The sequence below is a fragment of the Gopherus flavomarginatus genome, chromosome 18 (assembly GCF_025201925.1).
Source record: "Gopherus flavomarginatus isolate rGopFla2 chromosome 18, rGopFla2.mat.asm, whole genome shotgun sequence".
Classification (NCBI taxonomy): domain Eukaryota; kingdom Metazoa; phylum Chordata; order Testudines; family Testudinidae; genus Gopherus; species Gopherus flavomarginatus.
Window position 1 is genome coordinate 3,708,291 of NC_066634.1, and position 27,999 is coordinate 3,736,289.

General features: G+C 66.4%; 2 protein-coding genes across 10 annotated transcripts; one reads left to right on the top strand and one right to left on the bottom strand.

Moving 5' to 3' along the window:
* Positions 1–37: 37 nt before the first annotated feature.
* On the bottom strand, positions 38–7,885 carry TSKS (testis specific serine kinase substrate). 7 transcript variants are annotated; one of them, XM_050927706.1, is made up of 12 exons: positions 7,817–7,885; positions 7,062–7,403; positions 5,483–5,696; positions 4,870–4,965; positions 4,697–4,780; positions 4,538–4,621; positions 3,559–3,746; positions 3,092–3,191; positions 2,597–2,746; positions 2,256–2,391; positions 1,711–1,835; positions 38–784 (listed from the first exon to the last, which is right to left on the bottom strand). In XM_050927706.1, the coding sequence occupies exons 2-12, from the start codon at positions 7,082–7,084 to the stop codon at positions 512–514; spliced, it is 1,473 nt and encodes a 490-aa protein (XP_050783663.1). In that variant the 5' UTR covers positions 7,085–7,403; positions 7,817–7,885; the 3' UTR covers positions 38–511. The 7 variants fall into 7 exon arrangements, with proteins under 7 accessions (XP_050783663.1, XP_050783665.1, XP_050783664.1 ...); XM_050927708.1 differs by lacking the exon at positions 7,817–7,885 and adding an exon at positions 7,727–7,768; XM_050927707.1 differs by lacking the exon at positions 7,817–7,885 and adding an exon at positions 7,682–7,723.
* A 951-nt stretch (positions 7,886–8,836) lies between these two features.
* AP2A1 (adaptor related protein complex 2 subunit alpha 1) lies at positions 8,837–27,967 on the top strand. Of its 3 annotated transcripts, XM_050927677.1 has the most exons (23): positions 8,837–8,960; positions 12,759–12,827; positions 13,136–13,278; positions 13,674–13,867; positions 13,943–14,072; positions 14,793–14,894; positions 15,091–15,199; positions 15,556–15,706; positions 15,819–15,987; positions 16,199–16,336; positions 16,749–16,931; positions 17,978–18,075; positions 18,203–18,434; positions 18,986–19,150; positions 19,418–19,578; positions 20,154–20,222; positions 22,348–22,430; positions 22,962–23,050; positions 23,759–23,883; positions 24,614–24,730; positions 25,087–25,156; positions 25,999–26,133; positions 27,182–27,967. In XM_050927677.1, the coding sequence occupies exons 1-23, from the start codon at positions 8,894–8,896 to the stop codon at positions 27,257–27,259; spliced, it is 2,877 nt and encodes a 958-aa protein (XP_050783634.1). In that variant the 5' UTR covers positions 8,837–8,893; the 3' UTR covers positions 27,260–27,967. The 3 variants fall into 3 exon arrangements, with proteins under 3 accessions (XP_050783634.1, XP_050783635.1, XP_050783636.1); XM_050927678.1 differs by lacking the exon at positions 20,154–20,222; XM_050927679.1 differs by lacking the exons at positions 23,759–23,883; positions 24,614–24,730; positions 25,087–25,156; positions 25,999–26,133; positions 27,182–27,967 and adding an exon at positions 23,337–23,434.
* The last annotated feature ends 32 nt before the right edge of the window (positions 27,968–27,999 follow it).

A 27,999-nucleotide genomic window follows, 5' to 3' on the forward strand; every position in this document is an offset into this window, starting at 1 on the left:
ACTGGTGCATCTGCTGGTGGGGGGGGGGCGGCATAGGAGTGGGGGGCTGGGGTGACTCCCAGGGGGCAGGATTTGGCCCAGGGGAGGGGCATTTCCCCATCCTGGCACTGGCTGGTACAGCGATGGGGGGGCGCTGCTTGGGCCGGGTACAAAGCCCCCACCTTCTGCTGGCCCCCTCCTTCCACCGAACCTGACACTTCAGCTACCCCATGGGCCCCCAGGAAATGGAGGGGGGGGAGACTTTGCCATTCTTATCCCCCCCCCCACACACACACAAAAAATGGGTTTTCAGCCGGGCCTGCAGCCATTGACGGGGTGGCCGGGGTAGGGCCCCCCACAGTTGTTTGCTTTTGTGTTATTTGTAAAGGGGGACTGTGACTGGGGGGGGGCAGGGCCCACCCGGTGGCGGGGGCGGAGGGCTGAGCCTGGCGTCACTGGCTGCAACTGCGGCCAGGTAATAAAGGTCCAACAGCAACGAATGTGAGTCCTCTGTCACGGTGTGGGGGGGTCATTAGATGCCTCCCCCTCTAAAGATATCTGCCCTAGAGCGCATGGCATACCCCACGGCAGAGCCCCAGGCTGCTGCCCCCTCTCCCCGGAGAGACACACACACGCAGGGGCGGAGACGCAGGCCCAGGGCCAGGGCGGGCGCTTTATTGGTGGTTGTGGTGGGAGTCAGTGCGCCTGGGGCGGCGCCGGCGGCTGGGGCCCCCCATCCTGGGACAGCTGGGCCTGCAGGGAGCTGAGCCGGGCGTGGAGGGGGTCCAGGCCGGGGGGCTTCTCCCTGCAGAGGGGCAGAAGGAGACGACTGCGTCCTGGGACTCCCCGAAAGCCTTTGCCAAGGGGCCCCGCAGGCTGCGCCCAGGGAGGAGGGAAGCTCCTGCCCAGATCTGGTAAACTGAGTCAAAGTGCAGGACTCAAGGGGGGGGTTAGCAGACGAGTCATGCAGGGAACAAACCAGCAGAGGAAACTCAGGGTGGAAAACAGAATCCCGACCAGCCTTACAAAACTCGGGGGGCTGCAGGAGCTGCTCCCACTCAAGGCACCGGGGGGCCAAAAAACCCACCCGAGCGCAGGACCTGGGGTGGAGAATCTGACTCGGGTGGTGTTATTTACCCCTTCACCGGACACAAGAAACCGGGGGTCCCCCAAGGCCAGTGCCAGGCAGCGGGTTTAAAACAAACCGGGGGACGGATTTCTTCGCCCAACGTGCCATTAACCTGGGGAACTCTCTGCCAGGGGATGTTGAGACCAAAACGCTAACTGGGTTCAGGACAGAATGAGATTGTGGGGGTCGGTCCGTCATAGCCTATTAGCCAGGAGGGGCAGGGAGGCCACCCCATGCTCTGGGGTCCCCAAACCTCGGGAGCTGGGAGCCAGCGACGGGATTAATTGCATCTGGGCCTGGCCGCTTTCGGCAGGCAGGTCACTGGGCTAGACGGACCACTGGTCTGACCCGGCAGGGGCGGGATGGGGAAGATCAGAGGTGGAGCTTGGATGTGGGGCTTTCCTCTTCCCTGCCCCCCAGCTGACTCACAGCCCCTTGCTGTCCCAGTCCTGGGGTCACCCCACACATACAGGGGCGAGGGTGGCAGAGTGACCCCGGTTCCTCCAGGTCCCAGAGGAGATCCTGTGGCCCCTAGATTCCAGTGTCTGGTAGTTCCACTGGCCCATCTGCCCTAGTGTAGGGGGCGGGGGTGCGTTACTCACTGGGGGCTGAGCCACACCCGCTCCACATAGGTCTTGGCTCTCAGGGCTTCGTCCTGGGCCAGGCGCAGGTTGGAGCTCAGGGTCTCCGCTCGTGCGTGGGTCTCCAACGCGGCCTGCTCCAGCTCCTGCCCCAGGGGTGCGGGGGGAAGAGACCTCGTTACATTGGGGAGAATGGAGGGCATGGGGGGGCAGCGTGGAGGCATTGGGAGGTCCCCCAGTGTAGGACAGGGTAGCATTGGGGGTGGCCCCTGGCTATGGGGCAGGGGAGCTGTGCAGTAGCATGGGGGGGGGGCCCTGGCTGTGGGGCAGGGGAGCTGTGCAGTAGCATGGGGGGGGCCCCTGGCTGTGGGGCAGGGGAGCTGTGCAGTAGCATGGGGGGGGGCCCTGGCTGTGGGGCAGGGGAGCTGTGTGGTAGCATGGGGGGGGCCCAGCTGGAGGTCCCAGCCTGTGAAGGGTCTTGCTGCAGCACCCCCCTCTCCTGTTGTGAGGGGGTTTGGGGCCCTGAGAGATGCCCTGGGGCCCCACATCCTCCCCCTGCCTCTTACCCGGATCTTTTTCTGCAGGCGCTGGCAGGCGGGGCAGGGGGTCAGGGGGAGCCCGCAGTGCCTCAGCTCCTCCAGCAGGGGCGTCACTGCGCGCTCCACCATCTGCCCCAGGCTCTGGGTGCTGACGCAGCCCTGGCTGGGGGGGCGTGGGGGGAGGACAGGTCACAGAAAGTGCAGGGCATTGCCCTTCCCAGCCCATCCCCCCAGCCCTGCCAGTGCCCCTCACTCCCGACCCGCAGCCCCTGCCAGCCCGGCCCTAGGCTCCCCGCCCCCGCCACGGCGCCCTGCTGGTGCCCCTCACTCCCGACCCGCAGCCGCTTCATTCCCCCAGCTGCTGGTACCTGGCACAGCTGGTGGGGGGCCGGTCGTGCAGCTCCAGGGCCCTGAGGCTCCCCAGCTGATGGGCCACGTCCTCCAGCAGCGGCTTGACCTGCCGCAGCCCCTCGAGCTCGGTGCGGAGCTGGCTCAGGGCCTGGGCCGTGCGGTTCGCCCTGCCAGGGAGTGGGACTGCCTGAGTCTGCTGCCAGCCTGAGCATGCTGCAGCCAGCCGGGGTGGGGGGAAGGGGAGCTAGGGCCTGCAGGGAGGGTATGGGACAGGGGGAGGTGCCCTGGCGTGTGGGGGGGGGGGAGGAGCCCTGGGGTGTGGCGGGGGGAGGGGGATGCCCCGGGGTGTGGGACATGGGGGGAGGTGCCTCGGGGTGTGGGAGGGGGGAAAGGGGGGTGCCCTGAAGGGAAGGAGGTGTGGAGGAGGTGCCCTGGGGTATGGGAGGGGGGAAGGGGGATGCCTTTTGGGGGGGGAAGGAGATGGGGCGGCAGCGTCCGGGGGGGGGACCTACGTACGTGCTGAAGGCTTCGTCCAACCGGCCCTGCAGCTCCTGGTGCTCCCGTTCCCATTGGGCCCCCAGCCGCTCGATCATCCGCAGCACAGCCCCCTGCCTGGGGAGAGGGATATGGGGGGCTGGACTGGCAGGGGCCCCCCACAGCCACCCACCAGCCCCCTGCCTGGGGAGAGGTGTCGGGGGGCTGGTGCCTCCCCCAGTCTCCCGCAGCCCCCTGCCGGGGGGGGATGGATTGGGGGGCTGGGCTGACAGGGCCCCCCCACAGCCACCCGCCAGACCCCTGCCTGGGGAGAGGGGTTGGCCCACAGCCCCATGCCTGGGCTGGGAGTATAAGGATGCCCCCAACCCATGACCTAGTCCCCTCCTCCAACTCCCCACCACCCCCAACCACCCCACATGACCCTGGCCTGACTCCCCAGCCCTTCCCCCACAACCTGGGACCCCTCCTATCCCCCTCCCCTCACCTGGATTCCTCCAGCGCAGAGCCTGGCTCCCTGCCCTGCACCCCCTGTGGGGTGCCGACGAGGTCTGTGGGGCTGCCCCCCGCTGTGTCCTGGTTGGGCTTGGCGATCTCTGTGGCCGCACGCTGCTCCGGCTCCTGCCCGCTGAGCTCACCGCCCTGCGCCTGCTGCTGCAGCGTCCGCAGCTTCTCCTGGGGGTAGGGCTGTGAGCTTCCCCACAGCAGTGCCCCAGCTGGGGACCCTGGTGCTGCGAGCTTCCCCACAGCAGTGCCCCAGCCGGGGACCCTGGTGCTGCGAGCTTCCACACAGCAGAGCCCCAGCCGGGGACCCTGGTGCTGCGAGCTTCCCCACAGCAGAGCTCTAGCTTAAGACCCAGGTGCTGCGAGCTTCCCCACAGCAGTGCCCCAGCTGGGGACCCTGGTGCTGCGAGCTTCCCCACAGCAGCGCTCTAGCTTAAGACCCAGGTGCTGCGAGCTTCCCCACAGCAGTGCCCTAGTCGGGGACCCTGGTGCTGCGAGCTTCCCCACAGCAGAGCCCCAGCCGGGGACCCTGGTGGTGCGAGCTTCCCCACAGCAGTGCCCCAGCTGGGGACCCTGGTGCTGCGAGCTTCCCCACAGCAGTGCCCCAGCTGGGGACCCTGGTGCTGCGAGCTTCCACACAGCAGAGCCCCAGCTGGGGACCCTGGTGGTGCGAGCTTCCCCACAGCAGTGCCCCAGCCGGGGACCCTGGTGCTGCGAGCTTCCACACAGCAGAGCCTCAGCTGGGGACCCTGGTGCTGCAAGCTTCCACACAGCAGTGCCCCAGCTGGGGACCCTGGTGCTGCGAGCTTCCACACAGCACTGCCCCAGCTGGGGATCCTGGTGCTGTGAGCTTCCCCCCAGCAGTGCTCCCAGCCAGGGACCCTGGCGCTGTGAGCTTCCTGCAGCAGTGCCCCAGCCTGCCGAGCTTCCCCCCAGCAGTGCCCACTCCCCCATGCTCTCACCTCCAGCAGGACGGAGCTTTTCTTGAGTGCGTTGGTCTTGATCTCGGCGTCTTCCACCGACTGGCTGACCTTATGGCAACTCTCCTGTGTTGTGGGGGGGAAGGGAGTTAGCGACCTGGGGAGCTGGATACCCCCCCTTCAGCGTGGGGCCCCCCTCACCTGGAGCTGGGTGCAGTATTTCTCCAGGTCCTCGGCCTCCCTCCGCCGGCGCTCCAGGTTGTCACACAGCATCGAGCACTCGCTCTGCAGGGGGCAGAGTAGGGGGTGAGTGGGGGGAGGGTCCATTACCCCCCTAGGAGGGACCCTCTGACTCGGGGAGGGGGCGGACAGACCTGGAGGCTCTGAACCCGCCGGTTGACCCGGGACGCCCGCTCCTTGAGGCTGGTGACAGAGTCCTTGGCACGCACCAGACCGCTGTTCACCATGTCCTGCAGGGGGAGATGGTGAGAGGGGGGTCAGGAGGGACCCCCTGGCACAGAATTCCCCCCTCCCCGGGACCCAAGGAGCAAATTCTACCAACCCCTGTATAGGATAAGGTTAGGGGGCGGGGGGAATGTGTGTCCTGCCAGGGTTGGTCCCTATGGGGGTGGGGGGTTCCCAGAGAGAGGGGGCTCCCTGTAGAAGTCAGTGTTAATCCCTAGGGGGGGGGACCCCATGGGGGCTGGTGGGGGGCTGGAAGGGCATGACCAGAGGGGTTTCCTGATGGGGGAGGTCTTGGGGGGCTCTTTTCACATGGGTGGATCGGTGTCCCCAGGCAGGGTCACAGAGGGCAGGGTGAGAGGGTCTCACCAGCGGGGTGGGGGGGGTCAGTGTCCCCAGGTGGGGTCCCTGGGGGTCTCACTAGTGGAGGGGGGGATCAGTGTCCCCAGGTGGGGTCCTTGGGGCACTGAGTGTCTGACCAGTGGGGTCAGGGAGTCGGTGCCCCCAGGGCGGTGGGGGTCTCACCAGTGGGGTGGGGGGGTCTGTGTCATCCTCAGACCAAGCAGGGTCCCCAGAGGGCAGGGGGGGGCTGAGGGGGGCAGCCCCCCGCCCGGCCCCGTCGTCCGTGGACTCAGAGTCGTCACCCGTCAGGTTCAGCAGCGAGACGTTGGTGCAGGCAGAGGAGCGCTTCAGATTCAGGTGGCCGGATGGGGCCTCGTTGACCGGGGGGGGCTCCACCCTGTGGGGTGGGGGGCAGGGGTCAGCATAAGGGCCTCCCAGCCGCCTTCTCTCCCCCCCAGCCCAGCCTGTGCCACCCCCACCCCGGCCCTGCCAGCCCCAGCACCCCCCAGGCCTGACCCATGGAAGGACACGGCTTTCTTCTTCTTGGGGAAGGCCTTGGGGCCGGCTTTGCCCAGCAAGTCCCGGGTGCTCTGGGCTCGGGTCTCCACCCCAGAGGGGGGGTCTCCGGCTTCGTTGATTTCCTTCGACTGCCAGATGGTTTTCACCACCACGTTGGCCATGGTTCGAACCGGCCAGGCCCCTGGGGGCTCCTCGGCGAGGGCCGGGGCCTCGTGCAAAGGGCAGGTGGCTGGTGCCAGAGGAGTTCACTAGAACAAGGGGCTGGAGCTTGGTGGGGGGGCTGGTGCCAGCCCCTCATGGGAAGGGCTCTTGCCACGACTCCGCCCGGCTGCTCCCTGTGACCTCACAAGTGCCACATGACATCGCCCCCCCCCCAACAGAGTTCTGTGAGGTCACTGGGGCTCTTTAAGGGGAAGGGGCTGGTGGGTGTGTCATAGCACCCGTACTGCTGCGAGGTAAAAGCTGCTTCCGAAGCCGGGGGACGGTTGCTGCCAAAGGACCCGATCCCACAGTTGGTAGGCATGGGGCCAAGGTCAGAGGGGAAATATAACCCAGGAGCCCTGGCTCCCAGCACCCCCCTGCTCTAACCACCAGACCCCACTCCCCTCCCAGAGCCAGGGAGAGAACCCAGGAGTCTGCTGTGTCTGCACCCGGAGGCTGGGCTTGTGGTTAGGACTCCTGGCTGGGCCTGGGCTGATTTGAGATCGAGTCCCGCTAGCTGGGCCTCAGTTTCCCTCTTTGCGGAATGCAGCATCACGCTGCTGGGGGAGGCCAGGGAGGGCACCAGTTTTGGAATAGCATTTGGAAGGCCTGGAGCCAGACACCGCCCTCCCCCCAGGGTGTCACTCTTTCTCCAGGGTCAGCCCTATGGCTTCACCCGCCCCTTGGGCTGGACCACTGGGCCTGCAACACCCCCTGTGAGCTCCCCACAGCGAGTCACACTGAGCCAGACCCCGAGGAAGCCTGGCACCATCACGGGGAGCAACACGCCCCTCCACCAGCTGGCATCCGGGTGGGTATCAGGAAAGCCTTGGTCAGCCCGGTCAGCCCAGAGCCCCACGCCCTGGCCCAGCTCAGGTGCTAGCCCTCACTGCCCCTTGGCCTGGGTGCCCCAGCTTGGCAAACCAGGGGTGCAGGGTATCACAGTCCCGGCGACTGGGGTTTTCTCACGGACACGGGGCCCAAGCCCCAGCCAGGAGCCGTTCACCGCCCAGCCCCTGGGCCTCTGCGCAGAGCCGCCTACCTCCAGGTAACCCGGCAGCACATAGGGGGAAACTGAGGCACGCATAGGCTTCCTGGAAGAGATTACATCCATGCTCACTTGAGTGAATGGCTGCTGCGGGTGGGGCAGGGAGGGCGGTGAAGGGAGGGGGAAGGGCTGGCGGGAGCCCGGGGGCAGCGATTTGGCAACCACAGGGCGGCACCTTCCAGCCCAGCGGCCGCAGCAAAGCCACGCGGACGAGAAAAGGGGAAGCAAAACTAGGAGACCAGAACGGTGGAGGGGGATGGGCCCCACTAGCCCTGAATAGTTGGGGCCAGAACCCAGGGGACCGGGCTCCCAGCCACACCCTAACCACTAGCCCCCCTTCCCCTGCCAGAGAACCCAGGAGTCCGGGCTCCCAGCTCAACCCCGCCCCTGCCAGAGAACCCAGGAGTCCGGGCTCCCAGCTCAACCCCGCCCCTTCCAGAGAACCCAGGAGTCCGGGCTCCCAGCTCAACCCCGCCCCTTCCAGAGAACCCAGGAGTCCGGGCTCCCAGCCCAACCCCGCCCCTTCCAGAGAACCCAGGAGTCCGGGCTCCCAGCCCAACCCCGCCCCCACTTCCCCTTCCAGAGAACCCAGGAGTCCGGGCTCCCAGCCCAACCCCGCCCCTGCCAGAGAACCCAGGAGTCCGGGCTCCCAGCCCAACCCCGCCCCTGCCAGAGAACCCAGGAGTCCGGGCTCCCAGCCCAGCCCCGCCCCTGCCAGAGAACCCAGGAGTCCGGGCTCCCAGCCCAACTCCGCCCCTGCCAGAGAACCCAGGAGTCCGGGCTCCCAGCCCAGCCCCGCCCCTGCCAGAGAACCCAGGAGTCCGGGCTCCCAGCCCAACCCAGGAGTCCGGGCTCCCAGCCCAACCCCGCCCCTTCCAGAGAACCCAGGAGTCCGGGCACCCCACCCCCACACTAGCCCCCTGCCAGAGAACCCGGGAGTCCGGGCTCCCGCCCCGCCCCCTCCCCGCTGGTTCACTAGTCCCTCCCCCCCGGAACTGCAGGCCCCATCCCACCAATCCCCTTCCGCCGTAGGGTCGTGGCCCCGCCCCCTCTCAGCCTATCAGCTTGCGGGACCGCAGGCTCAGCCAATGCGAGAAGGGAAGGGGCGGGCTTGTACCTTGATCGACAGAGGAAGCTGTTCAATGAGTACTGCAGGTGGGCGGGACATAGCGGGGAGCGACAGGGGCGGCGCTACAGAGCAGGATGGAGGGACGGCCTCCGGAGCGTTTAGCAAGGACAACGGGCACTTGGAGGAGGGCGCTGAGGAGCCGGCCAATGGGAGCGGTGTATGGGCGGGACCGGCCGTGATCGATAGCGGGTCTGTCCAATGGGTGCTGACAGCTGGGAGGGGCCGGCTCTGAGTGGTTGCCGGCAGTCCAATGGGCGCGGCGCGTGGGCGGGACTCGTCCTGAGGGATAGTGGGTCTGTCCAATGGGCGCGGTGCGTGGGCGGGACTCGTCCTGAGGGATAGTAGGTCAGTCCAATGGGCGCGTGCGTGGGCGGGACTCGTCCTGAGGGATAGTGGGTCTGTCCAATGGGCACGGTGCGTGGGCGGGACTCGTCCTGAGAGATAGTGGGTCAGTCCAATGGGCGCGGTGCGTGGGCGGGACTCGTACGAAGGGATAGTGGGTCTGTCCAATGGGCGTGGAATCAGCAGTAAGCGGCTGGCGCTCCGGCCAATGGCGAGCGGTGCCGTGGGCGGGGTCTCCCGTGAGCGGCGGGCGCGGCGGCCAATAGGGGCGGCGCGGGGGCGGGCGGCGCTGGGCCGGGGGCCGGAGCTGCCGGAGGAGCCGTCGCGGAGGGAAGCGGGTCCCGCAGGCGCCGCGATGCCGGCCGTGTCCAAGGGGGACGGGATGCGGGGCCTGGCGGTCTTCATCTCCGACATCCGCAACTGTGAGCGGGGGGGGCGTGGGGGGAGGGGAGAAGGGGGGAGGGGAGTGTTGGGGGTGTCACGGGTGTGGGGGGGCCGCGGGGGAGGGGGTGTTGGGGATGGGTGTGGGGGTGTCATGGGGATGGGTGGGGGGAGGGGGGTGTGGGGGTGTCATGGGGATGGGTGGGGGGAGGGGGGTGTGGGGGTGTCATGGGGATGGGTGGGGGGAGGGGGGTGTGGGGGTGTCATGGGGATGGGGGAAGGGCCAGCGGGGGAGGGGAGTGTTGGGGATGGGTGGGGGGAGGGGAGTGTTGGGGTGTCATGGGGAGGGGACAGCGGGGGGAGGGGAGTGTTGGAGTGTCATGGGGATGGGTGGGGGGAGGGGGTGTTGGGGTGTCATGGGGAGGGGACAGCGGGGGAGGGGTAAGAATGAGGGGTGTGATGGGGTGTCAAGGGGGAGCGGCTGTGGGGGCCCCGAGGGAGGGGTAGGAGTGAAGGGGGAGTTTGGGCTGTCATGGGGGAGGGGGCGCTGGAGGAGAGGGACAGCAGGGGGAGGGGTGAGAGGTTTGATGGGGGAGGGGGCCAGCGGGGGAGGGGAGTGTTGAGGATGGGTGGGGGGAGGGGAGTGTGGGGGTGTCACGGGGATGGGGGGGACAGTGGGGGGAGGGAGATGTCATGGGGATGGGGGAGGGGAGGGGCCAGCGGGGGAGGGGAGTGTTGGGGATGGGTGGGGGGAGGGGGGTGTTGGGGTGTCATGGGGAGGGGACAGCGGGGGAGGGGTAAGAATGAGGGGTGTGATGCGGTGTCAAGGGGGAGCGGCTGTGGGGGCCCCAAGGGAGGGGTAGGAGTGAAGGGGGAGTTTGGGCTGTCATGGGGGAGGGGGCGCTGGAGGAGAGGGACAGCAGGGGGAGGGGCTGGAGTGAGGGGTGAGATGGGGGTGCCATGCGGGGAAGAGATCGCAGGGGGGATCTGGGGAAGGTGGGACTGCCGAGGAGGGGAGCAGTGGGGAGGTACCACTGGGAGGAGGAAAATGGGCAGGTTGGGGGGTTGTCATGGGGGGAGATTGTGAGGGGGCCAGGGACTGAAGCGGGGGTTGAGTGAGGGTAGGGGCCATGGGGGGACGGGAGGGGGGATGTGGAGTGGGGGGGTGCAGAGAGTGTGGGTAAAGGGCTGGGGGCCAGCGCAGGGGGGCTGAGTAGGGTGGGGGGAAGGGGTAAAGGAGGGAGAGGGCAGGGTGGGGGCCAGGGACTGGGGCAGATGGGGGAGAGTCATGAGGGGCTTTGGAGCGAGGAGTTGGGGGCTTGGGGATAGACCAGTGGTGGGGCCCAAGTGCTGGGAAGGATGAGACTGGGGCTGTCAAGGGGGGAGGGGAAGGGGCCATGAGGAGGGGGATCAGGATGGGGGCATTGGGTGTATGTGTGTGGGGGGGGAATTGGGGAGACCACAAGGGGCGAGGGGAGACCAGGGGAGCTGAGGTTGGGGGGATCAGGAGAGAGGGGAGACCGAGGTAGTGAAGGCCCCCCTGAGGAGGGGGGGAAGCACTGGGGGGGCTGTAAGGGGAGGGGAAGGAGGGGGACCATTGGGGGGAGAGGCATGGTGATGTGGGGGCGGAGTGGAGATAACCATGGGGGGTGCAGTTGGGGAGGAGGTTGGGGGTCCATGGACAGGGAAGGGGCAGACACTGGCGTGTGGGGCAGGGAGGGGGGAATGGGGAGAAGAGAGAGTGTATGGGACTGGGTCTGACAGGAGGGGCGGGGGGGATGGAGGTGACTTGGGGAGGCAGGACCCACGTGGGGGCTGAGAAGGGGGATGGGGCCCTGGGGATTGAGACAGAATGGACGGGCAGTTGGCAGGGGTTATGGGGAGGGGCTGTTGGGGGGGCGTTTTGGAGCCTGGCATCGGGGCAGAGCCTGCTGCTGTGAGGTCACATCTGTCTGTCCCCCCCAGAGAAGGAACAGCAGACTCGGGGTGTGGGTATTGATGAGTATCGGCAGCCTGGGGGGCTCTGGCGGGGTGGAGCCCCTGCCCCACCCCAGAGAGGCTGCGTTGCTGGGCGAGGGGCTGAGGGGGCTGGACTGTCTCTCGGGCGGTTGAAGAGGAGTTTCCTGTTGCCCGCGTGGCTGGGGAACGTGGCTGACTCAGCTGACACCCCCGTCCCAAGGGGCCCCGTCTGGCCTGCCCAGCCCAGCCTCCCCCCCGCCCCCAACCAGCTGTTTATGAGACCTCTGGCTTGGAGCTCACACGCCACATGTGTGAACGGCCCCCCTTCCCAGGACAGGGGGGCTCCGAAGCTGGGCTCAACCAAGTCCGTCTAGCCAGGTGTCCCATCCCCAGGCAGCACTAGGGTAACCCCCAAGGCACCATCTCTCCTCCCCATCCCACCCCCTCGTGCTTGGTGTTGGCTGCTCCATCTCAGGCTCCAAAGAAGCAGCGCTGAGGACTAGCCAGTGGCAGTGAGTTCCCCAGGCCAACCCCACGCTGGGTGGGAAAGGCATGCTCCGGCCGGCTGCCCTCTGTCTTGGACAGTCACGGATCCACGGGGTCCGGGCTACGCCCCAACTTTGGGTCAGCCTCGGGGGCACCCATCAGTGCCAGAGCCCCAGGGGTCCCGCTCTGCCTGTAGGGCCGTCACTGAGCCCCTGAGTGCCAGCCTCCCATGGCTCCTGGGACCTCTGCCCAGCGGCTCTGACCGAGCCAGCCGCCTGGCAGAGCCTGGTCTCCTCTGCGGGTGCTCAGTTCAGGTGTGCAGGGGTGCCCAGTGCCACTCTCTGCCAAGCACCTGGGCACAGTGCAGGGAGCCAGGGCCATTTGGCCCTCCCCCTCTGCCGGCCTGTCCGTCCCACCGGTGAGCTGCCATCTGTCTCCCAAAGCCAGTCCCAGCCACCCAACCCCTGTGAGCCCGTTGTCCCCCACCCTGCGCCGAGCTCTTGTCCTCAGCTGCTGTCTGTCCCGCTGGGCCTGGGGGCTCCCGCAGCCTGGCCGGCCCCTCCACCAAAATGGTTGGTGTCAGCCGGTCCTTGATGCCCCGTTCGCCCGCCCACTCGGCTCTGGCTCCTGCTTGGCCCCCAGAGCAGCTGCTTAACCCTTTCCCACCCGTGGGGTAGCCATGCAAAGCGCGGAGGGAAAGTGAGGCAATCGCAGGCATCCTAAAAATCTTACAGAAAATTCCCGCTTCATGTCAAGGGTGTATCCAGGACCCCACAGCCCTGCCAGCCTCAGCTCCTGGGGTATAACCCACCCCCGTGCCCCACTCCAGAGGTGGTCGCATCTCAGCACCGGGCTGTATAATGAGCCCCCCGAGTCTTTCCCAGAGTTCCTATAGGAAAGTCTGGGGATTGTGGACTGAGAGAAGGTGGGGAGGAGAGATGGCTGACGGGGCTGGATGGTGACTGGCCTTAAACTTCTGGTGGGGGGACGGTGGGTTAACCCCAAGAAGGGAGGGGAGATGGCAAGGGAAATATTGAAGCTGTTAGGAACCTAGTTAAACACCAACGCAGAGACTGGGACATGGGACCTGTCCCCTCTAGGGGGCACCAGCTCCCATCCGGCCCCAGGGCAGGGACTGGCTGGCTCAGGGGGGTGGGGAATGGGACACGGGGCCTGTCCCCTCTGGGGTTCGCCGACTCCCATCTGGCCAGAGGGCAGGGGCTGGCTGGCTTGAACGGGGGCAGAGAATGGGGCAGGGGCCTGTCCCCTCTAGGGGGTGCCAGCTCCCATCCGGCCCCAGGGCGGGGACTGGCTGGCTCAGGGGGGCAGGGAGTGGGGCATGGGGGCCAGTCCTTCCCCGCTGAGTCTGTCTGTCCTTGGTGCGTCTATTTCAGGTAAAAGCAAAGAGGCCGAAATCAAGAGGATCAACAAGGAGCTGGCGAACATCCGCTCCAAGTTCAAGGGTGAGCGCGGCCCCCGCCGGGGTGGCCACGTGGGGCTCTGCCGTGGGGGGTGGGATGGGGGGGACACCTTGGGCTGTTTGCTTCCCCTCAGCCCTCCCCTACCCAGGACAGTCTCCCATACCTTTCCTTGTTCTCCCCCCACCCCAGCCACTTTACCCTGAACCTACCCCTGCAACCCCCCAGGGATGATACCTCGTCACCCTGCCTCTGTCCCTGCTTGGCCCCCCCCCGGCTCTGCTTCTCCCCACCGCAGCCCCCGGCTCCCTCCCTGCCGTGTCAGTGACCCTTCTCCCTCGGGCGCCCCCCAGGGGACAAGGCCCTGGACGGCTATAGCAAGAAGAAATACGTGTGCAAACTGCTCTTCATCTTCCTGCTGGGCCATGACATCGACTTCGGGCACATGGAGGCCGTCAACCTGCTGAGCTCCAACAAGTACACGGAGAAGCAGATTGTGAGTGTGGGTGGAGCTGGGGGACTGGGGGTGCACCTGAGAGGAGCTGCGGTGGGGGACAGCCCTGTAAGCCTGGGGGGAGTGCGAAGGGTGCTGCTGAGGTGGGACTGGAGGGTGGAGGCAGGGGTGAGGGTGGGGCGAGGGAGGGGGCGAAGCTGGGGAGGGAAAGATGAGGGAGGGAAAAGGTGGACTTGAAAGGGGAGCTAGGGATGGAGGATGGGGAGCTGGGGAGGGAAGGGATGGGTGGGGCTTGGGGAGGGGGCGGAGCTGGGAGGGATGGGTGGGGCTTGGGGGAGGGGGCGGAGCTCATGTTCCTACTACAGTAATGGGGCAGAGATCTGATTTCTGTGGGGGCCCCGGTGCCTGGCGTCACCTGCTCCCCCCGTTCCCCCCAGGGTTACCTGTTCATCTCGGTGCTGGTGAACTCCAACAGCGAGCTGATCCGCCTCATCAACAACGCCATCAAGAACGACTTGGCGAGCCGCAACCCCACCTTCATGTGCCTGGCGCTGCACTGCATCGCCAACGTGGGCAGCCGCGAGATGGCCGAGGCCTTCGCCTCCGAGGTGCCCCGCGTCCTGGTGGCCGGGTGAGCGGGGGGCCCTCGCCGGAGGGGGGAGAGGAGGGGAACCTCCTGCCCATCTGACCCTGCCTCTCCCCACAGCGACACCATGGACAGCGTCAAGCAGAGTGCGGCCCTCTGCCTCCTGCGCCTCTACAAGACCTCGCCCGACCTGGTGCCCATGGGCGAGTGGACGTCCCGCGTGGTGCACCTGCTCAACGACCAGCACATGGTACGTCCTTCCCTGACTGCCCTGCCCATCACCAGCGCATGGTACGTCCCGCCACAACTGCTCCCCCAGCGACCAGCACATGGTACATTCTGCCCCTCTAACAATGTCCATCACCAGCACATGGTGTGTCCCGCCTCAACTGCTCCCCTAATGACCAGCATATGGTACATTCTGCCCCCCCAACAACCAGCACAGGGTATGTCCTGCCCTGACTGCCCTGCCCACCACCAGCACATGGTATGTCCCGCCTCAACTGCTCCCCTGATGACCAGCACATGGTCCATTCTGCCCCTCCTCCCCATGATCGACACATGGTTTGTCCTCTCGCAACCATTCCCCCCCAGCAATGAGCCATGGTATGCCCCGCCTCCAATGATCGGCATGAGGCATCGTGCCCCATCCTCCTCTGCTCAACCATCTGCACATGGTACATCCTGTCCCAACCGCCCTGCCCATCACCAGCACATGGTATCTCCCACCTCACCCTCTAAGGACCATCACATGGTACGTTTTGCCCCAACTTCCCAACCAGTTATCCCCCAATGACCAGCACATGGTACGTCCCACCCAGTTCCCCCCCCCAACCAGCACATGGTACATCCTGCCTCCCCGCCCTCTTTAAGTACTGCCGCAACCTCTCCCCCCATAAACACTTGGTACGCCCCACCATGCCAGAACCCCTATGCCCCCCCTGCGGTCTGACCCCCTTCCCCCCCGCAGGGTGTGGTCACGGCCGCCGTCAGCCTCATCACCTGCCTCTGCAAGAAGAACCCCGACGACTTCAAGACATGCGTCTCCCTGGCCGTGTCCAGGCTGAGCCGGGTGAGCGGGGCCGGACGCCTGGGTTCCACCCTGGCTCGGGGGAGGGGGAGGGGCCGGATGCCTGGGTTCCACCCTGGCTCATGGTGCAGGGGAGGGGCCGGAAGCCTGGGTTCCCTCCCCAGTGCGGGCAGGGCAGCATTCGGGGCGGGGAGGGCCCATGGCTGGGGACTGACCCCTCGCTGTGGCCCCTGCCCAGATCGTGTCGTCAGCCTCCACGGACCTGCAGGATTACACCTACTACTTTGTGCCAGCCCCATGGCTCTCTGTGAAACTCCTGCGCCTGCTGCAGTGCTACCCTCCGCCAGGTAGGGGGCGTGACTCTCCACCCCCACAGAGCCTCAGGAGAGGGCAGGTGGGGCGGGGAGAAGCCAGGATGCCTGGGTTCTCTCCCCAGCTCTGGGAGGGGAGTGGAGTCTAGGGGTTAAAGCAGAGGGGGCTGGGAGCCAGGACACCTGGGTTCTCTCCCCAGCTCTGGGAGGGGAGTGGGCTCTAGTGGTTAGAGGGCAGGGGGAAGCCAGGATGCCTGGGTTCTCTCCCCAGCTCTGGGAGGGAAGCAAGGTCTAGGGGTTAGGCCAGGGACGGGGAGCCAGGACTCCGGGGGTCTCTCCGGGGTTGGTGTCTGGGCCCCTCACTCCCACCCCCATGCTCTGTGACCCTGCAGAGGACGCAGCGGTGAAGGGGCGGCTGGTCGAGTGCCTGGAGACCATCCTCAACAAGGCGCAGGAGCCCCCCAAGTCCAAGAAGGTTCAACATTCCAACGCGAAGAACGCCATCCTCTTCGAGGCCATCAGCCTCATCATCCACTACGACAGGTCAGCGCCCCCCAGTCCTGCCCCCTCAGCCCTGTAGCCCCCCTCCATTCCAGCCCTGCCCCAGGCTCCCCCGCAGCTGCCCCTCGCCGTTGACACCCCGGTGTCCCCGCAGTGAACCCAACCTGTTGGTGCGGGCCTGTAACCAGCTAGGCCAGTTCCTGCAGCACCGGGAGACCAACCTGCGGTACCTGGCGCTGGAGAGCATGTGCACCCTGGCCAGCTCCGAGTTCTCCCATGAGGCTGTCAAGACCCACATCGAGACGGTCATCAATGCCCTCAAGGTCAGTGGGGAGGTGGGGCGGGGCCCTGGGGGTGGAGCTGGAGGAGAAGATGGGCCCCGGCAGGGTCGGAGTCAGGAGGGACTCAGTAGGCGGGGCCCTGGGCATGTCCTAGGAGGGGGAGGAGCCTGGTGATGGAGGGGAGGAGCCAGGGCTGGGAGCAGGAAGGCCCAGGGTGCCCCCATGGGTGGCGCTGACCCCTCCCGCCCCGCAGACGGAGCGGGATGTGAGCGTGCGGCAGCGTGCGGCCGACCTGCTCTACGCCATGTGCGATCGCACCAACGCCAAGCAGATCGTGTCTGAGATGCTCAGCTACCTGGAAACGGCCGACTACTCCATCCGAGAGGAGATCGTGAGTAGGGCCTGATGTTGGGGCCTGGGGCTAGTGGTTAGAGCCAGGGGGACTGGGGGCCAGGACTCCTGGGTTCTCTCCCTGGCTCTGGGAGGGGAGTGGGGTCTAGCGGTTAGAGCTGGGGGGCTGGGAGCCGGACTCCTGGGTTCGCTCTTGGAGGGGAGTGGGATCTAGTGGTTGGAGCAGGGGGCTGGGTTTTCTCTGGGCTCTAGGAGAGGAGATGGGGTCTAGCGGTTAGAGCTGGGGGGCTGGGGCTGGATGCCTGGGTTCGCTCTGGAGGGTGGTGGGGTCTAGTGGTTAGAGCTGGGGGAGCCAGATGCCTGGGTTCGCTCTGGAAGGGTGGTGGGATCTAGCAGTTAGAGCTGGGGGTTGGGTTCTCTCTGGGCGTGAGCCGGCCGGTGGGTGCCCCCAGGTGCTGAAGGTGGCAATTCTGGCGGAGAAGTACGCGGTGGATTACAGCTGGTACGTGGACACCATCCTCAACCTGATCCGCATCGCGGGCGACTATGTGAGCGAGGAGGTCTGGTATCGCGTCATCCAGATCGTCATCAACCGCGACGACGTCCAGGGCTACGCTGCCAAGACCGTCTTCGAGGTTAGCCAAGGGGGGGGGCGCAGCTCCCGGTGGGGTGTGTGGGGCGGGATGCAGGGCATGTTGGGGGAATGGGGGTAGGAGGGATGGGACAGTGGGGGAGAGCAGGGGTGCTGGGAAAGGGTGGCGGGCATTGGGGGATGGGGTGCTGGGGGAGGTTGGGGAGGGGATGGAGGGAAGGCGGGGGTGCTGGGGGTGGGGTGCTGGGGGAGGGGATGGAAGGAAGGCGGGGGTGCAGGGGGATGGGGCGCTGGGGGAGGTTGGGGAGGGGATGGAGGGAAGGTGGGGGTACTGGGGGCAGGGCTGTAGGGGAGGTGGGTGTATGGGCCGCTGGGGGAGGTTGGGGAGGGCATGGAGGTAAGGTGGGTGTGCTGGGGGATGGGGTGCTGGGGGAGGGGATAGGGATGGAGCGAAGGCGGGGGTGCTGGGGGATGGGGTGCTGGGGGAGGGGATGGAAGGAAGGCGGGGGTGCTGGGGGATGGGGCGCTGGGGGAGGGGATAGGGATGGAGCGAAGGCGGAGGTGCTGGGGGATGGGGTGCTGGGGGAGGAGATGGAGGGAAGGTGGGGGTGCTGGGGGATGGGGCCCTAGAGGAGGGGATAGGGATGAAGGGAAGCCGGGGGTGCTGGGGGATGGGGTGCTGGTTGAGGGGATGGAGGGAAGGCGGGGGTGCTGGGGGATGGGGTGCAGGGGGAGGGCATGGGGGTGGAGGGAAGGCGGGAGTGCTGGGGGATGGGGTGCTGGGGGAGGGGATGGAAGGAAGGCGGGGGTGCTGGGGGATGGGGCGCTGGGGGAGGGGATGGAGGGAGGGTGCTGGGGAATGGGGGGACAGTAGCCACCAGCTGCCGTACCCCTTGGCTCAGACTTACCCAGGACCCCCTGCATCCCCCCCACCTGCTCTCCCTCTTCCCTCCACTCAGTCGTCTCTCCCCAGCACCCCTCCCTTTGCCGTCCTTTAGGAGCTGATGCCCCAGGCTGTGCGTCCCCCGGGGGTGGGTCCCCCCAGCTTGGGCCCGCCTGACCCCTCTCCCTCTCCTTCTCCCTTCCCAGGCCCTGCAGGCTCCCGCCTGCCATGAGAACATGGTGAAGGTCGGGGGCTACATCCTGGGGGAGTTCGGGAACCTCATCGCCGGAGACCCCCGCTCCAGGTATGGCCGGGGGTGGGCACTGGAGGCCCTTGTGGTGGGGGGAGGCCCTGGGGCTGTCGGGAGGAGCTGTGGGGCTCTCAGGGGTGCCCTCAGCCCGTGCTGACCCCCACCCCCCCGGTGCCCGCAGCCCCTTGGTGCAGTTCAACCTGCTGCATTCCAAGTTCCACCTGTGCAGTGTGGCCACCCGGGCCCTGCTCCTCTCCACGTACATCAAGTTCATCAACCTCTTCCCCGAGACCAAGGGCACCATCCAGGAGGTGCTGCGCTCCGACAGCCAGATCCGCAACGCCGACGTGGAGCTGCAGCAGCGGGCCGTGGAGTACCTGAAACTCAGCTCCATCGCCAGCACCGATGTCCTGGTGAGAGCGGGTGGGAGTGGGACACGGGGCCTGTCCCCTCTAGGGGGCGCTGGCCCTGATCCGGTCCCAGGGCGGGGACTGGCTGGCTCAGAGCTGGGCCAAGGGGCCTGGCCCCTCTAGGGGGCGCTGGCCCTGATCCGGTCCCAGGGCGGGGACTGGCTGGCTCAGGGCTGGGCCAAGGGGCCTGGCCCCTCTAGGGGGCGCTGGCCCTGATCCGGTCCCAGGGCGGGGACTGGCTGGCTCAGGGCTGGGCCAAGGGGCCTGGCCCCTCTAGGGGGCGCTGGCCCTGATCCGGTCCCAGGGCGGGGACTGGCTGGCTCAGGGCTGGGCCAAGGGGCCTGGCCCCTCTAGGGGGCGCTGGCCCTGATCCGGTCCCAGGGCGGGGACTGGCTGGCTCAGGGCTGGGCCAAGGGGCCTGGCCCCTCTAGGGGGCGCTGGCCCTGATCCGGTCCCAGGGTGGGGACTGGCTGGCTCAGGGGGGCAGGGAATGGGACCTGGGGCCTGTCCCCTCCGTGGGCGCTGGCCTGGACCCAGCCCCTCTCTCCCGCCAGGCTACGGTGCTGGAGGAGATGCCGCCCTTCCCAGAGCGCGAGTCGTCCATCCTGGCCAAGCTGAAGAGGAAGAAGGGCCCCGGGGCCGGCAGCGAGCTGGACGAGGGGAAGAAGGAGCCCGGCGCGGAGCTCAACGGGGGCGTGGAGCCCACGGCCAGCACCACCGTGAGTCCCCCGCAAGCCCCCCAAACCCGCGTTTCTCCACTTGGCACTGACCATCAGCTGGGAGACCCAGGGCCTAGGCCGGCCATGGGGTGGGAGGGGGGCCTGTAGAGGGGAGCCAGGAAGCCTGGGGTGCCTGGTATGTCTCTGTCACCCACCACCAGCAGGAGGCACCCCACAGGTGGGAGTGGCCCTTTGGCAGGCTTTGGCTCCCCCCCCCCCCCGTTTCCTCAGCTGGGCAATCTCACTCTACCCCCTTGGCACCCGCAGTCCACCCCCTCGCCATCGGCTGACCTGCTGGGGCTCCGGGCGGCCCCCCCCACCAGCTCCGCCGCCCCCACCAGTGCCGGGAACCTGCTGGTGGACGTCTTCTCCGACAACACCTCTGCCACGCCTGGCCTGGCTCCTGGCACCGAGGACAACTTCCTTAGGTGAGGGTGGGCCCCCGGGCGCCAGCCCCCATCCGGCCCCAGGGCGGGGATTGGCTGGTTCAGGGGGGCAGGGAATCGGGCAGGGGTCTGTCCCCTCTAGGGGGCGCTGGCTCCCACCTGGCCCCAGGGCAGGGACTGGCTGGCTCGGGGGGGGGGGGCAGGGGGAATGCGGCCCGGAGAATGTTCCCTCTAGGGGGCGCCAGCTCCCATCCAGCCTCAGGGCAGGGACTGGCTGGCTTGGGGGCAGGGAATGGGGCCCGGGGCCTGTCTCCACTAGGGGGTTCCGGCTCCCACCCGGCCCCAGGGCAGGGACTGGGAGTCAGGACTCCTGGGTTCTCTCCCCGTCTCTGGGAAGGAAGTGGGGGCTAATGGTTAGAGCGGGGGGGGGGCCCTAAAAATTACTGGCTCCCTATCTGTGCCTGCCTTGCTCTGAGCCCTGCGTGTCCCGTGCTGCGTCCGTCTGTCCGGGAACTAACCTTGCACCTGCTCTGTCTTCTGGTGACTTGTCTTCTCTGCTTTCTCCCTGCCCCCTGCTGGCATCCTCCCCCCCCCCCCCCCCCCCGCTGCCCCCCAAGCTCGGAAACAGCTGCTTCCTCCGATGACCCTGCTTTGCCTATCTCTGAAGCTGATGAGCTGCTAAACAAGTAAGAGACCACCACGGTGGGGCTGGGTCCCGGACGCCTGGGTCCCTGGGGAGGGGCAGTCCTGGGTAGGTGCACTGCTGCCAGGTGGGAGCAGCCTCTCTGTGCAATCTCTCTGCTCCCCCCCCAGGTGCTGGCTTCCCCCTCTGGGGCATCAGCTTGTGGTACTGGGGTGTCTCTTGCTTGCTTGTCGCACGCTGACCCCCCCGTGCCAGCTCTCACGACTGTGACTCCCATCTGCCCCGTTGCCTCGGCCGGGGGGGGCCGTCAGACCTCGGGGGATGGAGCTCTCGGGTCCTGTGGCCACTGGTATTGTGAGTTTGCTCGTCACGCAGGCAGGCTCCTGTCAGCCACAGATGCTCGGGCCAGGACCGGCGCTAGGGGTTTGAGCGCCCTGGGCGCACGGCAATTTCGCCGCCCCGTGCGCTGGTCTCGCGGTTCCGCTGGAGCCGCTGCAGTGGTGCCTGCGGGAGGTTCACTGGAGCCGCGTGAGCAGCCACCCGCAGGCACCACTGCGGCAGCTCCACCCGAGCCGCAGAGCACCGGGCCGTCCGCAGGCACCACTGCGGCAGCTCCACCCGAGCCGCGGACCACCGGACCGCCCGCAGGCACCACTGCGGCAGCTCCACCCGAGCCGCGGACCACCGGGCCGCCCGTAGGCACCACTGTGGCAGCTCCACCCGAGCCGCAGAGCACCGGGCCGTCCGCAGGCACCACTGCGGCAGCTCCACCCGAGCCGCGGACCACCGGACCGCCCGCAGGCACCACTGTGGCAGCTCCACAGGAGCTGCCTGCCACCTCCTCTGGTGGCGCCCTGACCCGGGGGACGCCCTGGGCTGCTGCCGGCAGCTCAGACTCCCTCTCTGTCCCAGCAGCAGCAGCAGCTGCTCAACCATTTTAAAAAAAAATTGGGGGGCGCTTTTTGGTGCCCCCAAATCTCGGCACCCTAGGCAACCGCCTAGTCCGCCTAAATGGTTGCACCAGCCCTGGCTGGGGCTGTGGGTCGGGCATGAAGGGCACCGGCAGAGCTGGGCGGGGGGGGCTGCGGGGCAGGAGTGAGGGGCACCGGCAGAGCTGGGGGGTGGGGGCTGCGGGGCAGGAGTGAGAGGTACCGGCAGAGCTGGGCGGGGGGGGCTGCGGGGCAGGAGTGAGGGGCACCGGCAGAGCTGGGCGGGGGGGGCTGCGGGGCAGGAGTGAGGGGCACCGGCAGAGCTGGGCGGGGGGGGCTGCGGGACAGGAGTGAGAGGTACCGGCAGAGCTGGGGGGTGGGTGCTGCGGGGTAGGAGTGAGAGGTACCGGCAGAGCTGGGGGGTGGGGGCTGCGGGGCAGGAGTGAGAGGTACCGGCAGAGCTGGGGGGTGGGGGCTGCGGGGCAGGAGTGAGAGGTACCGGCAGAGCTGGGGGGGTGGGGGCTGCGGGTCGGAAGTGCGGGGCACTGGCAGAGCTGGGGGGTGGGGGCTGCGGGGCAGGAGTGAGAGGTACCGGCAGAGCTGGGGGGGTGGGGGCTGCGGGTCGGAAGTGCGGGGCACTGGCAGAGCTGAGTGCAGGGAGGGGCTGTGGGTCGGGAGTGAGGGGCACCGGCAGACCTGGGGGGGGGGCTGCGGGGCAGGAGTGAGAGGTACCGGCAGAGCTGGGGGGTGGGGGCTGCGGGTCGGAAGTGCGGGGCACTGGCAGAGCTGAGTGCGGGGAGGGGCTGTGGGTCGGGAGTGAGGGGCACCGGCAGACCTGGGTGGGGGGGCTGCGGGGCAGGAGTGAGAGGTACCGGCAGAGCTGGGGGGTGGGGGCTGCGGGTCGGAAGTGCGGGGCACTGGCAGAGCTGAGTGCAGGGAGGGGCTGTGGGTCGGGAGTGAGGGGCACCGGCAGACCTGGGGGGGGGGGCTGCGGGGCAGGAGTGAGAGGTACCGGCAGAGCTGGGGGGTGGGGGCTGCGGGGCAGGAGTGAGAGGTACCAGCAGAGCTGGGGGGGTGGGGGCTGCGGGTCGGAAGTGCGGGGCACTGGCAGAGCTGAGTGCGGGGAGGGGCTGTGGGTCGGGAGTGAGGGGCACCGGCAGACCTGGGTGGGGGGGCTGCGGGGCAGGAGTGAGGGGTACCAGCAGGGCTTAGCTCACTCCCCCCGTCCCCCCATGGCAGGTTTGTGTGTAAGAATAACGGGGTGCTCTTCGAGAACCAGCTGCTGCAGATCGGGGTGAAATCAGAGTTCCGGCAGAATCTGGGTGAGTAGGGGGAGGGGGGCGCCAGCCAGATGGGAGTGTTGGGGGGGTTATCGCCCTATGTCTTTCTGGGGTGGGGGGCGGTGGGAAGTTTGCAAGGTTGGGGCTGTCTGGCCAGGCCAGGCATGTGGTGTGAGGGGGAGGTTTTGGAGGCCTTTTCTCCCACTGCTGTGCCAGGCCAGGAGGAGTTGGGTGTAGGTACGGGGCGGCCAGGAGGGCCTCTGGGGGGACTGGTGGGAAGGTAGATGCGGCAGGGCCAGGAGGGGTTATGGGGGGATGTAGGTGTGGGGGGGGCTGGGAGGGGCTCTGGGAGGGTGGAGATGTAGACGTGGCAAGGCCAGGAGGGGTTCTGGGGGGATGTAGGCATGGGGCGGCTGGGAGGGGCTCTAGGGGTTTGGGTGTGGGGGTGGCTTGGGCTCTGGGAGGGCGATGACGTAGATGTGGCAGGGCAGGAGGGGTTCTGGGGGGATAGGGGCTCTGGGGGGGCCAGGAAGGGCTCTGGGGGGCCGGACCTCTCACCCGCTGCCGTTTCAGGCCGGATGTATCTGTTCTATGGGAACAAGACGTCGGTTCAGTTCCAGAGCTTCACCCCGACCGTCACCTACCCCGGCGAGCTGCAGAGCCATATCCTGCCGTGGGCGGGGGGTGGAATCATGGGGGGCCCTGCCCTAGCCTTACTGAGTGGTGGTGGATCTGAGGCGGGGGAGATCTGAGGAGCGCGGGGGATCCAGGGGACCCGGGAGCAGGAAGAGGGAGGGTCGGCGGGGGGTCCCGGCCCATCCTTAGCGGGCGCACAGCTGAACATCCAGGCGAAGGCCGTGGACCCGCTGGTGGAGGGCGGTGGGGGGAGGGTCCGGGGGGATCTGGGGGGCGGTACAGGGGCACCCCGGCCCATCCTTAGCGGGCGCACAGCTGAACATCCAGACGAAGGCCGTGGACCCGCTGGTGGGGGGAGGGTCCGGGGGGATGGGGGGGCGGCACAGGGGCACCCCGGCCCATCCTTAGCGGGCGCACAGCTGAACATCCAGACGAAGGCCGTGGACCCGCTGGTGGAGGGCGATGGGGGGAGTGTAGGGGGGGATCTGGGGGGCGGCACAGGGAAACCCCGGCCCATCCTTAGCGGGCGCACAGCTGAACATCCAGACGAAGGCCGTGGACCCGCGGGTGGGGGGAGGGTTCGGGGGGGGCGGCACAGGGGCACCCCGGCCCATCCTTAGCGGGCGCACAGCTGAACATCCAGACGAAGGCCGTGGACCCGCGGGTGGGGGGAGGGTCCGGGGGGATCGGGGGGGGCGGCACAGGGGCACCCCGGCCCATCCTTAGCGGGCGCACAGCTGAACATCCAGACGAAGGCCGTGGACCCGCTGGTGGAGGGCGGCGCGCAGGTGCAGCAGGTGCTGAACATCGAGTGTCTGAGCGACTTCACCCTCGCCCCCCTGCTCAACATCAAGTTCAGGTAGCGCCTGCCCCGCCCCCGCTGTGGGGGGGGGGCTGGGGGACGGGGTGTCCCTGCAGGGGGAGCCAGGTGATCAGTGTCTAGGGGAGGAGCCTGGGACAGGTGTATCTTAGGCTGGGGGGGCTGGGGGACGGGGTGTCCCTGCAGGGGGGAGCCAGGTGGTCAGTGTCTAGGGGGAGGAGCCTGGGACAGGTGTATCTTAGGCTGGGGGGGGCGGGGGACGGGGTGTCCCTGCAGGGGGGAGCCAGGTGGTCAGTGTTTAGGGGAGGAGCCTGGGACAGGTGTATCTTAGGCTGGGGGGGGGCGGGGGACGGGGTGTCCCTGCAGGGGGAGCCAGGTGGTCAGTGTCTAGGGGGAGGAGCCTGGGACAGGTGTATCTTAGGCTGGGGGGGGCGGGGGACGGGGTGTCCCTGCAGGGGGAGCCAGGTGGTCAGTGTCTAGGGGAGGAGCCTGGGACAGGTGTATCTTAGGCTGGGGGGGCGGGGGACGGGGTGTCCCTGCAGGGGGGAGCCAGGTGGTCAGTGTTTAGGGGAGGAGCCTGGGACAGGTGTATCTTAGGCTGGGGGGGCTGGGGGACGGGGTGTCCCTGCAGGGGGGAGCCAGGTGGTCAGTGTCCAGGGGGAGGAGCCTGGGACAGGTGTATCTTAGGCTGGGGGGGCGGGGGTGCTGGGTGTATTGCAGGGGGCTGTCAAGGGAGGGGCCACCCCCCTGACGGCTCCCCTCCCCCCAGGTATGGGGGCACCCTGCAGAACATCACCCTCAAGCTGCCCGTCACCCTGAACAAGTTCTTCCAGGCCACCGAGATGCTGTCGCAGGATTTCTTCCAGCGCTGGAAGCAGCTCAGCCAGTATGTGGGGGGGGGCCAGTCTGGGGAGGGGAGGGGGGCAGAGGGGAGACAGACTGAGGGGACAGGCAGGGGGCAGCCAGTCTAGGGAGGGGTCAGGTGGGGTGGACTGGACACAGATCGGGGGGGGCAGGGGTACTGACAGGCAGGGGGCAGGCAGTCTGGGGGAGTGGCCTGTTCTGGGGGAGGGGGCCCCCAAGGCATGGCTCCAGTAATTTTTAGCCCCCCATATGGCGCCAGGAGGGGGAGGCCTGTCACAGTAACCCCATTGCGGGGAAGCCCAGAGGCTGTATCTCAGCTCCCATTGTGGGAGTGGGGTGGGGGGGACGCATCATCTGATTACCTCCCCCCTCCTGCAGGCCTCAGCAGGAAGCCCAGAAGATCTTCAAAGCAAATCACCCCATGGACTCCGAGGTGACCAAGGCCAAGGTGAGGGGCTGAGTGTGGTGGGGGTCAGCGGGTGGGGGGCTGGGAGCCAGGATGCCTGGGTTCACTTTCTGGGAGGGGAGTGGGAACTAGTGGTTAGAGCTGGAGTGCTGAGCATCAGGACTGCTGGGTTCTCTTTTTGTGGTTGTAACTCCCCGGGGCTATGGTGGGGGGCAGCAGCCCCCCAGAGGAACCCCCCAACACCTTTCTATAAATCCATGGCACACCCACATCTGGAATATTGCGTGCAGATGTGGTCACCCCATCTCAAAAAAGATCTATTGGAAAAGGTTCTGAAAAGGGCAACAAAAATGATTAGGGGTATGAAGCATCTGCCACATGAAGAGAGACTTTTCAGCTTGGAAGAGAGACGCCTAAGGGGGGGTATGACAGAGCTCTATAAAATCATGCCTGGTGTGGAGAAAGCGAATCAGGACGTGTTATTTACTTCTTGTAACATAAGAAGCAGGAGGCGCCCAATGAAATGAACTGGCAGCAGGTTTAAAACAAACAAAAGGAAGAATTTCTTCATATGACACACAGTTGGCCTGTGGAACTCCCTGCCACAGGATGCTGTGAAGGCCAGGACTAGAACAGGGTTCAGAAAAGACCTAGCTAGGTCCCTGGAGGACAGGTCCATCGGTGGCCATTAGCCAGGCTGGGCAGGGATGGGGTCCCAGGCCTCTGTTTGCCGGGAGCTGGGTGACAGGATGAGTCACTCAATCCCTTGTGCTGTTCGTTCCCTCGGGGGGCGGCTGCTGGCAGACAGGACACTGGGCTGGATGGACCTTTGGTCTGACCCAGTCTGGACGCTCTGATGTTCTCCACCCCTGGTGTCTCCCCAGCTCCTGGGCTTTGGCTGTGCCCTGCTGGACAAGGTGGACCCCAACCCCGATAACTACGTAGGCGCCGGCATCATCCAGACCAAGTCGCTACAGGTCGGCTGCCTCCTGCGGCTGGAGCCCAATGCCCAGGCCCAGGTGAGGGGACCTGGATGCTTGGGTCTGGGCTGGCGGGTAGAGCGGGGCGGGGAGGCACTGGCAACCAGGACGCAAGGGTTCTCTACTGGCTGTGGGAGGGAGTGGGGGTTAGTGGTTTGGGATGGTGTTGCAGATTTGGGTTTTGGGTAGGGCTGTCAAATGATTACAAAAATGAATCGTGCTGTTAATAGAATCCCATTTATTTCAACATTGTTGGCTGTTTTCTACATTTTCAAATATATCGATTTCAGTTACAACCCAGAATATACAGCATGTACAGGGATAACTTTCTATTTGTCTGCCTACAGGTATTTGCAGGGTAAAAAAGCAAAAGGAAATAGTAGTTTTCAATTCATCTCAGACAAGTTCTGTCATGAAAGTGCAACTTACAAATGTAGAATTATGTACAAAAAAAACCCGTAGACCCTAAAAGTCCACTCAGTCCTACTACTTGCGCTGAAGTTTTTACATTGGGTTTGGTTTTGAGTGCGGTTATGTAACAAAAATATAAATAAAAAAAATCTACATTTGTAAGCTGCATTTTCACGACAGAGGTTGCACGACAGTACTTGTGTGAGGAACTGAAAAATTCTATTTCTGTATCATTTTTACAGTGCAAATGTGTAATAAACAATATGCACTTTGATTTCAGTTACAACCCAGAATATAATAGATATGAAAATGCAGAAAAACATCCAAGCTATTGAATACATTTCCATTGGATTCTAGGGTTTAAGAGTGCGATTAAAACTGCAATTAATTTTGAAAATTGTCATTAATTTTTTGAGTTAATCGTGAGAGTGAACTGCGGTTAATCGACAGCCCTAGTTCTGGGGGGTGGTCAGGGGCTGTAGTATAGGGAGGGGGGTATAGGAGAGGTTTGGGGGGCTGTAGGGAAGTTTGGGGGCTGTGTTGTGGGAGGAGGTTTGGGGGGCTGAGGAGGCTGGGGGGCTAAGGGAAAGTTCAGGGGCAATTGGGGGCTGTGGGGTGGGAACTGAGGGGCGATTGGGGGTACTGCCTGACGCTCCTCTCCCTCCCCCACCCCCAGATGTACCGTCTGACACTGCGCACCAGCCGGGAGCCCGTCTCGCGGCACCTCTGCGGGCTGCTGGCCGAGCAGTTCTGAGGCCGGGGCTGCGGCCGGCTCTGGGGGGTGTCTGCACCGAGCCCCTGCCCCGTTCTGTCGTCGTGGTAACCGTGTTCTCATTGCCTGGCCCGTGGGGGCCCAGCACTTCGGATGGACCAAGGGGGGCCCCCCTCAGGCAAGGCCCCCTCCTTCCCCCAGGAGGGACCCTCGGGAGCTGCCTTTCTCGGGGGGGGCAGCTCGTGCCCCTGGTTCCTGGATTAGTCGGGTTGCCCCCCATTCTCTGGGCCTGGAGGGGCTGGAGTGTGTCTGTTTACACTAAGCCCCCCCTTGTGAGCTCTGTGCCCCCTAAGTCCCCCCCACCTGCACAAAGAGGGAGGGAACTCAAAGGGGGGGAGCTGGGCTGCCCCACCCTGGCAGCTCAGAGCAGCTGGGGGGGCTGCAAATGGCCCCTCCAGCCCTGACCCCCTCAACCTGGGGCTGGACCATGGGTGGGGGAGGTGTGGGGACTGCCCTCCCCCCAAAAGGGAAGATGTTACACAAGGGGGGGGGCTGCATCTCCTGCCTCTCCCCCCATGTGGAACCCAGCCCCTCTTGGCCTGAGTCCCACCTGGGGGGGCAACGGTGGGGAGGACCATGTGACTTGCCGTTGTAGGTGTTTCTAGCGTCCCGTCGTCTGCGGAGCCGAGCGCGTGTATCGATCTCCATGTGACTGTAATAAACGGGGGGTCACCCCCCCATGCCACCCCAGCCTCCTGCTGTGCCGCTGCCGCCCGCGTGGA